This window comes from Hypomesus transpacificus, chromosome 4 (assembly GCF_021917145.1).
Source record: "Hypomesus transpacificus isolate Combined female chromosome 4, fHypTra1, whole genome shotgun sequence".
NCBI lineage: Eukaryota > Metazoa > Chordata > Actinopteri > Osmeriformes > Osmeridae > Hypomesus > Hypomesus transpacificus.
In genome coordinates this window covers 3,267,882-3,280,271 of record NC_061063.1, presented here as the reverse complement: position 1 = coordinate 3,280,271, position 12,390 = coordinate 3,267,882, and the positions used below count along the sequence as shown (strand labels likewise).

Below are 12,390 nucleotides of genomic sequence, written 5' to 3'. Positions count from 1 at the left end.
AAGAGGTTCAGGCAATCTGGTGTAGGAGCACTCACGGCTACTTATGTAGTTGAGTGTATCTTGCGTAATATCTGCTTCTCTCCCCGCTCACGTGCAGCATGTGACAGAGCCAAGGAAACGCCCCCAGAGCAAGCGTGTCAGCTAGGATAACTCTCCCTCTCATCCACAAGCACGACCAAGCTCTTTGCTCCAGTGAATGCTTATGAAAAAGAACAGCCCCTGTTCTCTGACAGTAAATAGGGGATTTAGGGCTAGATAGGCCATTCCTCTCATTATGACTGAGGACTAGTTCATAACCACATTCTCATTTTCTCCTCAGGCAAGCCACATAGGTTGCCTTATTGTATATGTTTGGATTGGCTCAGGGTAGGAGAAAAGCTGACACATCCCTGTGGTAAATAAACACACACACATGCATCACTCAGTGCTGATACAACTAGACCACAATATGCTTTCCAGAGTGCTCTCTCGTGTAAACAAAGGATCATATCTTGGAATGAAGTGGATGGAGAGTGGTTTCTGGCCTTGTTGTAGCTTGTCCCAGGCATGTAAACATCTCTGGTTGGCTTCTAGTTTTTAGCCTAAAGGAGTTTGGGACTATGCGAGTTAATACGGATGGCAGGGGAAAAATGGAAAAGGTCATACAGCAAAGAGGTTAAAAGAGCAGAGATCTCTGATATGAAATATGTCACTATGACCTCAGCAGTGGTTTGGATAATAACATCTTATTTTTATAACTTGATAAAGGCACAATTGAATGCAGTTTTATAATTGTATAACTTTTTAAAATTTTCTATGATTGTTATGACAGACAGCGTAACATGGTGTTCACTGTGCTTCCCATTTATTCACTCTCCCTCCTCATGTTTCAGACCTTCGTTCCAATGTCTCCTTATCTTGTTCCCTCTCCATCTTTGACATTTCTGTATTAGGTAGACTTGTACCTTTAGTATAGTTAGACTACATATTTAAGTTTTAGGATTACTTTATGTTTAACGTTTGCACCTTCCTGTCAAAGTAAATTCCTTGTCTGTGCAAACTTTTATGGCGAATAAAACCCTCTCTGATTCTGATCACAATGTATGCTAATGTTTTGGTTACCCACAATGTTTTTGGGGCTATTTTGTTGTTTATGATCATTGACCTATGGACTTTTTGTAAAGCTCTCTCTTGGAAGTCGCTTTGGATAAAAGCGTCTGCTAAATGAATAAATGTAAAAACTGGTTGCTTGGTCCACAGAGAAAGTGGTAACAAAGACAACATGTAAACTGTCACAGTGTGCTGTCAGGTATTCCACTCAAGGTCCAGATGGGATGATATATTCATTGTGCCAAATCTTTAGCATGTAGTGATTTAACATCCAAGTTCCTGTCAAAAAAGCCTGTGGTGGAGTTCAAGTACTTTTTGGCATTTCTTTCTACAAAAAGTATTTAAACTACATATTTGTAATGCCTAGGCATGTAAACATATCTGGTTTGATTCTAGTTTTTAGCCTAAAGGAGTTTGTGACTATGCAAGTTACTATGGATGGGAGGAAAACATTGAAAAGGTCATGCAGCAATGAGGTTAAAAGAGCAGAGATCTCTGACAAGAAATGTCACTTTTTAAAAGACCTCAGAAGTAATTTGGATAATAACATCTGCTAAATGGATCAAATATTATTTAATCACACAGCCCTTTTTAAAATAACTTGATAAAAGCACAGTTTAATGCAGTTGTTAATGGCAGTGTGCCAAAACAACAACTAAATACATTAATGTATTGTTCTGGCAGAGATGTGTCAAGGATTGTTATGACAGACAGCATTACATGGTGTTCAATGTGCTTCCCATTTATTTCACTCTTCCTCCTCATATATTTCAGACCCTCGTTCCAATGTTTCCTCATCCTATTACCTCTCTATCTTTGACATTGCTGTCGTCCGCCTAGCCTAGCTTAGGCGACAATACAAACAGTAGGCCTCAATAGACCCCTTCTCCTCATTTCCCTGCGACTGAGTAGGTTTCAAATGAGATGCGGAGAATGAGTGGTATAAGTCATGTAGTGACAAAGAGAGAGCTCTCCACTGAGGGTTACACTGTAAACACACAGAAAACACAACAAGGACTACCCCCAGAAGATGGGTCTGCTGCCCCCCCTTGGTTTCAATGAGCATTGATTGATATAAATTGCTTTTATTCATCCGATTCTCGTTCAGGACCTGATCTTTCAGAGCGGTGCTGATCCTAAAACTCAGGAAGCTCCTACAGCTAGCACAGTACTTTCATGTGAATTCAGTTCATTACTTTTAAGGGGACTTCATTTTTCACCTGATATCGATTCCTTATTATGAAAAGCAAAGACTGGTTGCTTGGTCCACAGAGAAAATAGTAACAAAGACAAATTGTAAACTGTCACAGTGTGTTGTCAGGTAGGTATATTCCACTCAAGGTCCAGATGGGGATGATATATTCCTTGTGCAAAATCTTCAAATGATGATGATTCATCATGCAAAAAAACGTTTGCATCTAGTGATCTAGCATCCAAGTTTCTGCCAAAAAAGCCTTGAGAGATGGTGTTCAAGCACTTTTTTGCATTTCTTCCTCCCAAAAATATTTAAATTATGTATTATGAGTCGAGGACAACATCATTATAAACAATAACTGTTTTAGACACCTGTCGGGGGTACTTTAAAACACAAATGGAATCAGAGCCTTCCTGGATTTTGGATAGTCTTCAAATTTAGTTAGGTACCACCTAGAAAAAGACAACACATTTTTTAACTCAAGTCCAATGTGTATACAAGCTTGCCCAAATCGTCTAAATGGAGTTCCAGTGTGTGAGAGAGGCTCTTACCTGTGGTGTGCCACAGCCCTGCTGGAGAGGACTATGACGGTGAAGATGGCGAAAGAGGTGCTCTGGATAGACTGGGCAGCCAGAGCAAAACCAGCCCACTCTGTTATCTCCCCAAAGAAGTTGGCTCCAGACACATACTCAAACAGGCCACCTGAAGCGTAAATCACGAGTTAGAAAAAGGAAGATCCACTTCACATGTTAAGTGATGGGTGTAGCCCTATAGACTACAAATATGCGATGCGTTTGCGGTTTTCCACTGACAGAGTTCATCGACTCTAAGTACGACTTCCAGTTTTGGCACCTCTCTCTGCGTTTCTCTGAGAAGTTGACAACGTTCAGAAATCCCAAAGGCGGCATTTAAAAAGGAAAAACGCAGCCTGACGCTGACCCTAGAAGCCTGTTCATCTGCTGTTGAACTGCATGTGTTGGGGCAGCGAGCACTACTTGAGGATGTTGTGGGGATTCCAGACATGCCTGACAGTTTACTGCCATTTCCAGCTTCCCCTAGTTTTTCGGGGTGTATCCTTTGAACAGGTTCACTACAAGTTCACCTTAAACACAGATTATTGTAGCGGCCGTGTTTATAGCAGCCCTTGTACACAACATAGGGGGCCAAATAATGGCTTGACGTTATAGATGGCAGGTCAGTAGCCATGCTGTCAAGACACGTATGGCCTCAACTCAATGGTGGGAATGACCAGCCTCTCTCACTCCCTCCTTTTCTTTGTGTTTTTCTCTGTCTCTGATGCACCAATTTCAAAAGGTTGTTTTGTGGTACTTGCTTATAAGCATTAAGGTAATTCTGTTGACCTTGTTTAAACTGGCCTATTTGTAGATGGGGCAAATCACAGTCAGAGCAATTGCCCTATCAGGGACCTTCCACCCTGCCAGGCTAGTTCTTTTATAACAGTCCATTTTACCTCTGGGTATCTTGTAGCCGGTCTCCCCAGGCTTCCGTAAGTTTCTCAAGATGTGATCTGAGTGGATGTTTACTAGCCAACCCACCAACCACAAAGCAGATCCTGGCAACCACACATACAATGTTATGGAAAATAAATGAGTATCTCAACATTTTAAATCTCATTAATAAATAATATTGATAAATAAAAACCAGGTAAAGATACTGTTAAATTTTATTTGAAAGAAGAGGTGTATGTACTGTGGACGTCTTACCTAGGATGAAACAGGGGTGTATAATCCAGTCTGCGGTGTAGTGGGCATAATTACTCAGGTATCGCACCTGCATGTATCCATTGTAGATGCAGAAGACAAACGCCAGAATAAAAGACAGAAACGGTGTCGATTTCCCCCCTCTAATTAAAAATGGATAGATAAGAGACCTGAAACCAAATAGGACAATAAACCATCAGTACCCCATTAAATGACCATAAATTAATTTATTGCAATTATTGAGCATACCTTTGAGCATAGTGACAGAAGTACATGGCTAGTAATAACTGATTTGGCCGCAGAGAGGTTCTTGCAGAGGATGTCAACGTCATTAGGCATACTGGCACAACAAACGCTGGAAGCTCTTGCACAAACCAAGCGAATTTCACGTTCACAGGGAATCCATATTTGCTTGAAGCATATCGGCCATATGGGACATTCTCAAAAAGTAAAGTCAGGAATGTGCAAGCTGCCATAAAAATCATGAAGTAAGCCAAGCAGTCCAATACATACAACTCCTCTTCTTCCGAGGAGAAGAACTTCGCGATTATGCCGTCCATAGTTGAAGTTTAAACCAACAGTTTGTTGAAAGAGGGGAAATTACGAAAATGGAGACAATGTTGACGACTATGAATCAATATATCTCACACATCTAAATGTACTTAAATTAATATCCGACTGGATGTCATAATGCATGGAAGAACGCACCATAAATGGGTGCGCCCACCTTCATTTACATCCACCAATCAAAGCTTCAACAGGCCGACAGTTGATCCAAACGAACCAATCCAGCCAGGCTGTTCTGCATAAGAATATGTTAGAGCCAATCGAAAAACTATCCGGCATAAAGTAGAGATTGCACAAAAGACACTGCCTCCTTGAATTATAACATTTTAAATCGTTTTAAATACAAAGGTCGTGTAAACTTCCCGTTGAATGCCTATTCAGTGATAGGATACACGAGGATACACAATTCTTTTTTCTTCGGGCAAGTCTCCTGGCTACAATGCTGGTCCTTTCTCACATGGGTGCGTGAACACACTGTGTACGTCAGATGTTGTCGCACAGAAGCTACACGCGTGGGGAAATTGTAGCACGATTTCCATTAATATCGCACAGGTTGTCCTGTTAAAACGTTTCGAGCATTTTGTAAGAGTTTTGTTTCTAACATGGGGAAAAGAAGTAGACAGAGACAGAAAAATCAACAGAATGGCAAGCCGGGTGGGAGAGACGACAGAGACAATGCTGTGAGTTTCCCATCAACTCTCCGTAGCTTCAAATACGCTTTATTATACTGTGCTAATTGAGCAAATAAGCCATACACTAATAAAGCATTGTTTACTTAATTTGTTTACGAAAAGGCCAGGTTTGTGGCGAATTGAGTGGAACTCAAGATTTCTAACGTAGCTATAGCTGCCAACCCTACTCAGTCGGGGAGTATTACAGCTAACTGTCCCAGCCTAGATGCAGAACTACATGCTGCCTTAAGTTGAATGCCTTGACTATTCAAATAACATATCCCTTGGCAACCATTCAAGTAGCTGTGCCCATTAGTAACCATACTCACATGCTCGCCATGTCCATGCATCCTAGGGCTGGGGCGCGGGCTATGCCGACATCGTCAAAGAGAACAAGCTGTTTGAGCAGTACTACCAGGAGCTTGGCTTGGTGCCCTCCGGGGAGTTTGACCGGTTCATGGCGGCCCTGAGGGAGCCACTGCCGGCCACTATCCGCATCACAGGGTACAAGAGGTGTGTACTGGAACAAAAAAACCTCTGCCACAGGTGTACAGAGCTCATGACCATTCCAAACTGCATGTGTCCTCCTTACCAATGGTTCTTCTTCCCTGCTGTTGTGACCCAGCCACGCCCAGGAGATCCTCCACTGGCTGAAGGACAAGTATTTCAAGGAGATTCAGGAGGTGGAGATCGATGGGCAGAAGTTTGAGGCTCCGCAAGCTTTGAGCTGGTAAACCCTGATATGGTCCACCTGTAAATGGCGGAACTTGAAACACACACTCCACAGAGTGCACCACACTGGCTGTGTGTATATCTAAGGTGTGCGCGTGTGTGTGTTCCCAGGTACCCTGACGAGCTGGCGTGGCACACAAACATGAGCAGGAAGATCCTGAGGAAGTCTCCTCTGCTGGAGAAGTTCCACCAGTTCCTGGTCAGCGAGACCGAGTCGGTGAGTCCAGCCGATGGGACTTGTAGTTTGTGGAGGCCTCCCCCATCACCTGAGTAGAGAACTGACCCACTTGTGAATGACATTATTGGACCAGAAGAATCTTCTTTTGTCCTCACAGGGTAACATCAGCCGCCAAGAGGCTGTGAGCATGATCCCCCCTCTGCTCCTCAAGATCGAGCCGCATCATAAGGTAAACACGCCAGGATGGGCCTTGTTCCAAACCTGGCCTCGGGCCCTCTGCAGTGTCCTGATGGAGGGCTGTGTTCCATTTCTGGAGTGTTCGAGCGAGGTCTAATCCTTTTGGGTTTTCGTGTGTAGATTCTGGACATGTGTGCCGCCCCGGGGTCTAAAACAGCCCAGCTGATAGAGATGCTACATTCAGACATGGACGTGCCTTTCCCAGGTTAGACCAAACACACACACAAAATATCACACAGACTACTGTTGCATATCTAGTCTACTTTCTGTACACATTTGTAATCTCTCACTCACCCCCCCCTCTTTTTTTCTCTCTCTTCCTGTCCCTCTCTCACCCTGTCCCTCTCTCACCCTGTCCCTCTCCCCCCCCAGAGGGTTTTGTCATTGCCAACGACGTGGACAACAAGCGCTGCTACTTGCTGGTGCACCAGGCCAAGCGTCTGAACAGCCCCTGCATCATGGTGGTCAACCACGACGCCTCCAACATTCCCCGACTGCAGGTCGACGCCGAGGACGGCAAGAAAGGCATCCTCTTCTACGACCGCATCCTCTGCGACGTGCCCTGCAGGTACCCCTCTCGAGGGCTTATACATGTGTGTTTGTGTGGGGGGGGGGGTAGACATCGTTCTTAGATTGGTGGCTAGTCTTTCTGTTTCCTGAAATGTTTAGCGGGCTGCTACGTGTTTGCTTATGGTCGGCGAGCTATACGGACGAACAGGAGAGGAAAACACACATGGCTGCTCCTGTTTGCGTTGACTTTATTTGAGGAGTCCTTTTTGCAGCCACACCAGCCTTAAAATAATTTCACAGAGTCGCTGAGCGTGTGTTTAGCTAGCCACATTCCCCAGGCTTGGGGACTGTGCCAAAGACAACCGTAGAGGGAGAGAAAGGAGGATGGAGTGGAGGAGAAGCAGCGGGGGAGGGGGGGGGGGGGGGTTGGCCGTGTAGCCAGCAACCCCCAAATGCAGGCTTCTGCTCTGCGTCCCAAGTTCCGCCCAGGGAGAGCTTCCTCCATGTCGGATCCACGCAATCTGCTGGTTCTGTCTGAATGCCTGATTGGCGCGATCTCGAGCCCTGCTCGCCTAGTAATGTCTGCTCTGTGGTGGTGGCTGCAGCGGAGACGGGACCATGAGGAAGAACATCGACGTGTGGAAGAAGTGGACCACCAGCAACAGCCTGCACCTCCACGGGTGAGCAGAGAGAGTGTTGTGTGTGTGTGTGTGTGTGTGTGTGTATGTGTGTACTCACGCGCCTCGTCACCCCAGGCTGCAGCTGCGTATCGCGGTGCGCGGCGTGGAACAGCTGGCAGTGGGAGGCAGGATGGTCTACTCCACCTGCTCCCTCAACCCCATCGAGGACGAGGCCGTCATCGCCTCCCTGCTGGAGAAGGGCGAAGGTGAGACACCCCCACACACACACACACACACACACACACTCCCACACACACAGCATGTGAAGCACTAACCCTGTGCCCCTCAGGTGCGTTGGAGCTGGCCGATGCCTCAGCGGAGCTCCCAGGGCTCAAGTGGATGCCCGGGGTGTCCTCCTGGAAGGTAGGGGGCGCCACCCTGTTCACCGTGTCAACCACCAACAGCTATGATCCACCGCAGTAGAGCTGAGGTTCTCTCTCTGTCTGTCTCTCTGTCTGCCTCACTCTCTCTCTCTCTCTCTCTCTCTGTCTGTCTGTCTGTCTGTCTGCCTCGCTCTCTCTCTCTCTAGTTGATGACGAAGGAGGGCCAGTGGTACAAGGACTGGTCCGAGGTCCCAGAGAGCCGACACACGCAGATCAGACCCACCATGTTCCCCCCTCCAGACCCTGAGAAACTGTCCGCCATGAAGCTCCAACGATGGTAAACACAGACACCAGGGATCCGTGTGTTTGGCCAGACGCACTTGAAAAAGGATATCACATTCTCATAAAAGCAGTATTACTATGTGTACTCAGACAAATTAGTTCTCATAAATCTTTTAGTTATCCCCCCATCACCACCACCAGGGTGTTTTGCGGCCAGTGGATGGTGCTGCTGTTCAGGCTCTCTCTCAGCCCCATGTTCTGTCTAGGTAGACACGTTTGTCATTTCGAAGCAAGGTGGCGCTAGTATTCATGAATGCAGTTGTATACAATGGTATGATTATTTAACCTTTGACATGATGAAATCGTGTGTGTTTGTCTGCCAGTATGAGGATCCTTCCTCATCATCAGAACACCGGAGGATTCTTTGTCGCTGTCCTGGTGAAAACGGCCCCCATGCCCTGGAACAAAAGACTACCTAAGGTATGATGCGCACACACACACACACAGTATACAAACACGGATGTTGGTGGCCACATTTGTCCACCCAGTAGCCAGCAGTAACGGAGCCCCTCCCTCCTTGGCTCCCTCTCCAGCTGAGGAATAAGGACCTGGCCTCCAGCTCAGCGCCCCAGACAGAGGACTCTCCGGGGGGCACAGGTGCCCCAGACACCCCTCTCTCCGGGCCTCTGGAGGGGGCGAAGGAGGAAGAGGTGGGAGGAAGCGAGCACGCCGTCAAAGAGGAGTCTGGCAATGGAGAGCAAAGGCAAGAGCCCCCTAAAGATAGAGCGTGTGGGTAAGTTGCGTGTGCATCTATATATAAATATATATATATATGAGTTCAGCAGAGCTATTGTATGTGTGTGACATGTACAGCGTGTAGATAGCGTGTGATGGGACCTCCCTTTCCCCCCGTCTTGTCCAGGCCGCCGCCTTCCAAGAAGATGAAGCTGTTTGGATTCAAGGAGGATCCCTTTGTGTTCCTGACTGAAGATGATCCTGTCTTCCCTCCCATACAGTGAGTCCTCATCCCCCTCCTGCGCTGTAGGTCCTCGTCCCCTCCATGCGTTGAGAAGTCATCCCCTCCCCATCATCCACTCCATGCTGTGTGTGGGAGATTTAGGGGGAACAGAGGAAGGATCCGCCTCGCTATGAACTCCACGCGAAACGTTGTTCGGTATTATCATGCGTTTGTGTTTTGTTTTCCAGGAACTTCTACGACCTGAGTCCCGACTTCCCCAAGCAGAACGTTCTGACCAGAACCCACGAGGGCAAGAAAAGGCACCTGTACATGGTCTCCAAAGAGCTCCGCAACGTACTGATCAACAACAGCGAGCGCATGAAGGTCCGTGTCCCAGCCTATGTGTGTGTCTCTCTCTGCCCCTGTGTGGACGACTGCCAGCTCATCACGTCAAGCCTTTTCTAACAGCTGGGGACCTCTCTCATCCCAAGTCCCTGTGGTACCCTCCAAACCTGGCACAGGTGGCACTGTTTGTGTGTGTGTGTGGCCTAGCCTGTACTCGCATGCGTCCAGGCAGACGAATAAACAACCCTCCTCTTTTGTCTCTGTACCAGCCCAGCGCTCTTCTGTTTGTGTTGGCGTTAACCTAACATGAACCCGACACTAGCACTGGTTAGCATCTGATCCCTGTCCCTAGGAGCTGTGGATCTCAGAAGTGCAGCCCAGAGCCATCTCTGTGAGCCTTCTTACCCTGATTGTGTGTGTGTGTGTGTCAGGTCATTAACACGGGGGTGAAGGTATGGTCTCGCAACAGCGACGGGGAGCAGTTTGGCTGCGCCTTCAGACTGGCTCAGGAGGTAACACCCACTCACCCCCATACACACACACACACCCTCCAGTCATGTTACCGTGGGCTCTCACCTCCCCACCCTCTCCTCCTCCTTCCCCCAGGGCATCTACACCCTCTATCCCTACATCCGCTCCCGGCTGATCACGGTCAGCGTGGAGGACATCAAGGTGCTGCTCACACAGGAGAACCCCTACCTCAGCAAGCTCCAGGACCGAGCTCACTCACAGGCCAAGCAGATAGGTACCTACCTGGACACGCGTGTGTATGTGTGTGTGTTGTGCTCTACTGCATCATGAGTTGTATTTCTATGGTGCTCTCGAGTCACGTGGTGTGCTGTTGTGTTTCCAAGGTATGGGCAGCATCGTGCTGAGGTACCAGCCGAATCCCAGGTATGTCCTGGGTGTGTGGGCAGAGCGGGCTGGTCGAGCGCGTTTTTTGAATGGCGGGCAAATGGCGACGTTTCAGATCATGTCTTTCCGTCTCCCATCTTTCTCACCCTCTGTTTCTATCTGTCTCTCCTTCCTCCCTCCTTCCCTCAGTAACCCAGACGAGCCCCAGTGTCCCATTGAGCTGTGTGGCTGGAGGGGGAAGACCTCCATCCGAGCCTTCGTGCCTCGCAACGAGAGGTTCCACTACCTCCGCATGCTTGGGGTGGAGGTGTTCCGAGAGAAGCAGGGCGTGGGCAAGCCAGGGGCCAAGGGCCCCGCCGAGGAGGAGGGGCCGAAGGGAGAGCCCGAGAGCAGGGACGACCACGACGGAGGGAAAGACGCCGTCTCCGACTCCAAGGGCAACAGAGCCGATCAGGCGGCCACTTGAGGGGGGAGGGGGGGGAGGGGGGTGAACGGAGGGAGGAAAACGACATGAGGAGAGGAGGTTGGAGAGCTGTACATCTTGAGCTATGTTGATTGGTTCGAGGCTGGACCAAATGTCTAACGGGGAGGGGGGGGGGGGGGTGGTGTTGGACGCGAGGCTAGGTCACTAAACCACTGCCCGAGCAGAAAGAACACCTCCCGTTGTAGAGTGGTCACATGGACTGGTCCCCTGCTCCTCCAGTCCAGGTCCAGGACTCAAACGCTCTAGTGAAGTGGCTTGTTTTGTTTTATACTGCTGTTGACTTTTTTTTCCCATTTTAATTGAAAGCAAGGACCCGGTGTGTTTCTTAACGTGCTCAGTCACGGTTGCTACAACCGCTGTTTCATTTTTCTATGATTGTAATTAAGAGAAAATATGAAATCCATTAAAAGTATGAAATCCACTCATGGTCTCAAATACTGATTTGTCTTGCTCAACTCGTCTGGTCTGGACTGAACTGATGAGGGGATTTGTGGTAACTTGATTATTTGTTTCATCCAGTTGTTGATTGTGCCGACACTGACAGTCAGACTGTACTGGACCGCATCGCCCTAAAAACCCTTCCTACAAACGCATTGTGATCCGAACTGTAGCAGGGTTGCCATGACGCCGTCAACGCGTCAGATCACAACAGCACGCACATCTCTAGCCTGTTTATTACCCGTCCCCGCTGCCATGGTGACCGCAGCCATGACAACCAGCCCCCTCACTTCTTGTTGAATCTGAAGGAGGAGAGGATGGAGACTGTAGAAAGGAACATTTCTTCTCGCTGCTTTTTGTCTTCCTTCCCATCTTTGACGTATGAGTGTGTGTGTGTGTGTGTGTGTGGACACGCACCAACTATGATTAATACTAGCAAACAGGAGAAGGGCCGGGGGGTGGGGCGGTAGATGAAGAGGATGAGGGAGTGTTGGAGGAGAAAGGTTAGTTTGGCATTGATGAAGTGTTGCAGGGTGGGGGGAGTGAAGGGAGAGAGAGCAGGGTTAGCAAGAGTTAAGTCAGTTCAAGACACAAAGTGCCATTTCAGTCCTCCATCGAGTTGAGAAGAGCAGCGTTGGAGACGGAGGGAGAGAGCAAACAGGCTGAGGGAGGACGTGAGAGGGGTGATGGGGAGCAGTCTGAGTTCCCCAGCTCCGCTGAGGAGAAGACCACGTCCACTCTGGCTCGACGTGCAACTGACAGCTCGAAGTTAGTCCGCTTTCTCACCGCTGTAACGTTCACCGCAAACCCACCAATACTGGAAATGACATCCAGTCATGCTCTCCACTTCTCTTGTTTTAACCCCCCCCCCCCCCCCTCTGTTAATCTCTGGCCTCTTTGCCTTTTTTGGGGATGTTTATTCATCTCTCCATTGCCCTGTCCCTCTGACGGTTTCTGTTCTGATAGGGATTTGAAAGGACACTGTGACCTCAACTCAGAATCCCAAATGTTCCCAAAATGTCACATCATTTAAATGCTCCCATATTCCAAATCCTGTCATGGGTTTCGTGTTTGTTCTGCCATGTTTGTAGTCTTGGGTTTTCAGGTCAATCCTCACGGGTACAT

The 12,390-nt window shown here is 48.2% G+C and overlaps 2 protein-coding genes across 2 annotated transcripts; one reads left to right on the top strand and one right to left on the bottom strand.

The window, feature by feature from the left end:
* Window positions 1-1,810: 1,810 nt before the first annotated feature.
* Window positions 1,811-4,730, bottom strand: srd5a1 (steroid-5-alpha-reductase, alpha polypeptide 1 (3-oxo-5 alpha-steroid delta 4-dehydrogenase alpha 1)). Its single transcript, XM_047019297.1, has 5 exons — window positions 4,255-4,730; window positions 4,009-4,175; window positions 3,756-3,857; window positions 2,836-2,986; window positions 1,811-2,736 (listed from the first exon to the last, which is right to left on the bottom strand). Exons 1-5 carry the CDS (start codon window positions 4,563-4,565, stop codon window positions 2,670-2,672), a joined length of 798 nt encoding a protein of 265 aa, XP_046875253.1. The 5' UTR covers window positions 4,566-4,730; the 3' UTR covers window positions 1,811-2,669.
* A 302-nt stretch (window positions 4,731-5,032) lies between these two features.
* On the top strand, window positions 5,033-11,248 carry nsun2 (NOP2/Sun RNA methyltransferase 2). Its single transcript, XM_047019076.1, has 19 exons — window positions 5,033-5,252; window positions 5,599-5,756; window positions 5,869-5,973; window positions 6,087-6,192; window positions 6,311-6,382; window positions 6,511-6,595; window positions 6,763-6,958; window positions 7,506-7,580; window positions 7,656-7,786; window positions 7,870-7,943; window positions 8,110-8,240; window positions 8,569-8,665; window positions 8,779-8,978; window positions 9,108-9,200; window positions 9,392-9,527; window positions 9,920-10,000; window positions 10,095-10,233; window positions 10,343-10,382; window positions 10,533-11,248. Exons 1-19 carry the CDS (start codon window positions 5,175-5,177, stop codon window positions 10,807-10,809), a joined length of 2,274 nt encoding a protein of 757 aa, XP_046875032.1. The 5' UTR covers window positions 5,033-5,174; the 3' UTR covers window positions 10,810-11,248.
* The last annotated feature ends 1,142 nt before the right edge of the window (window positions 11,249-12,390 follow it).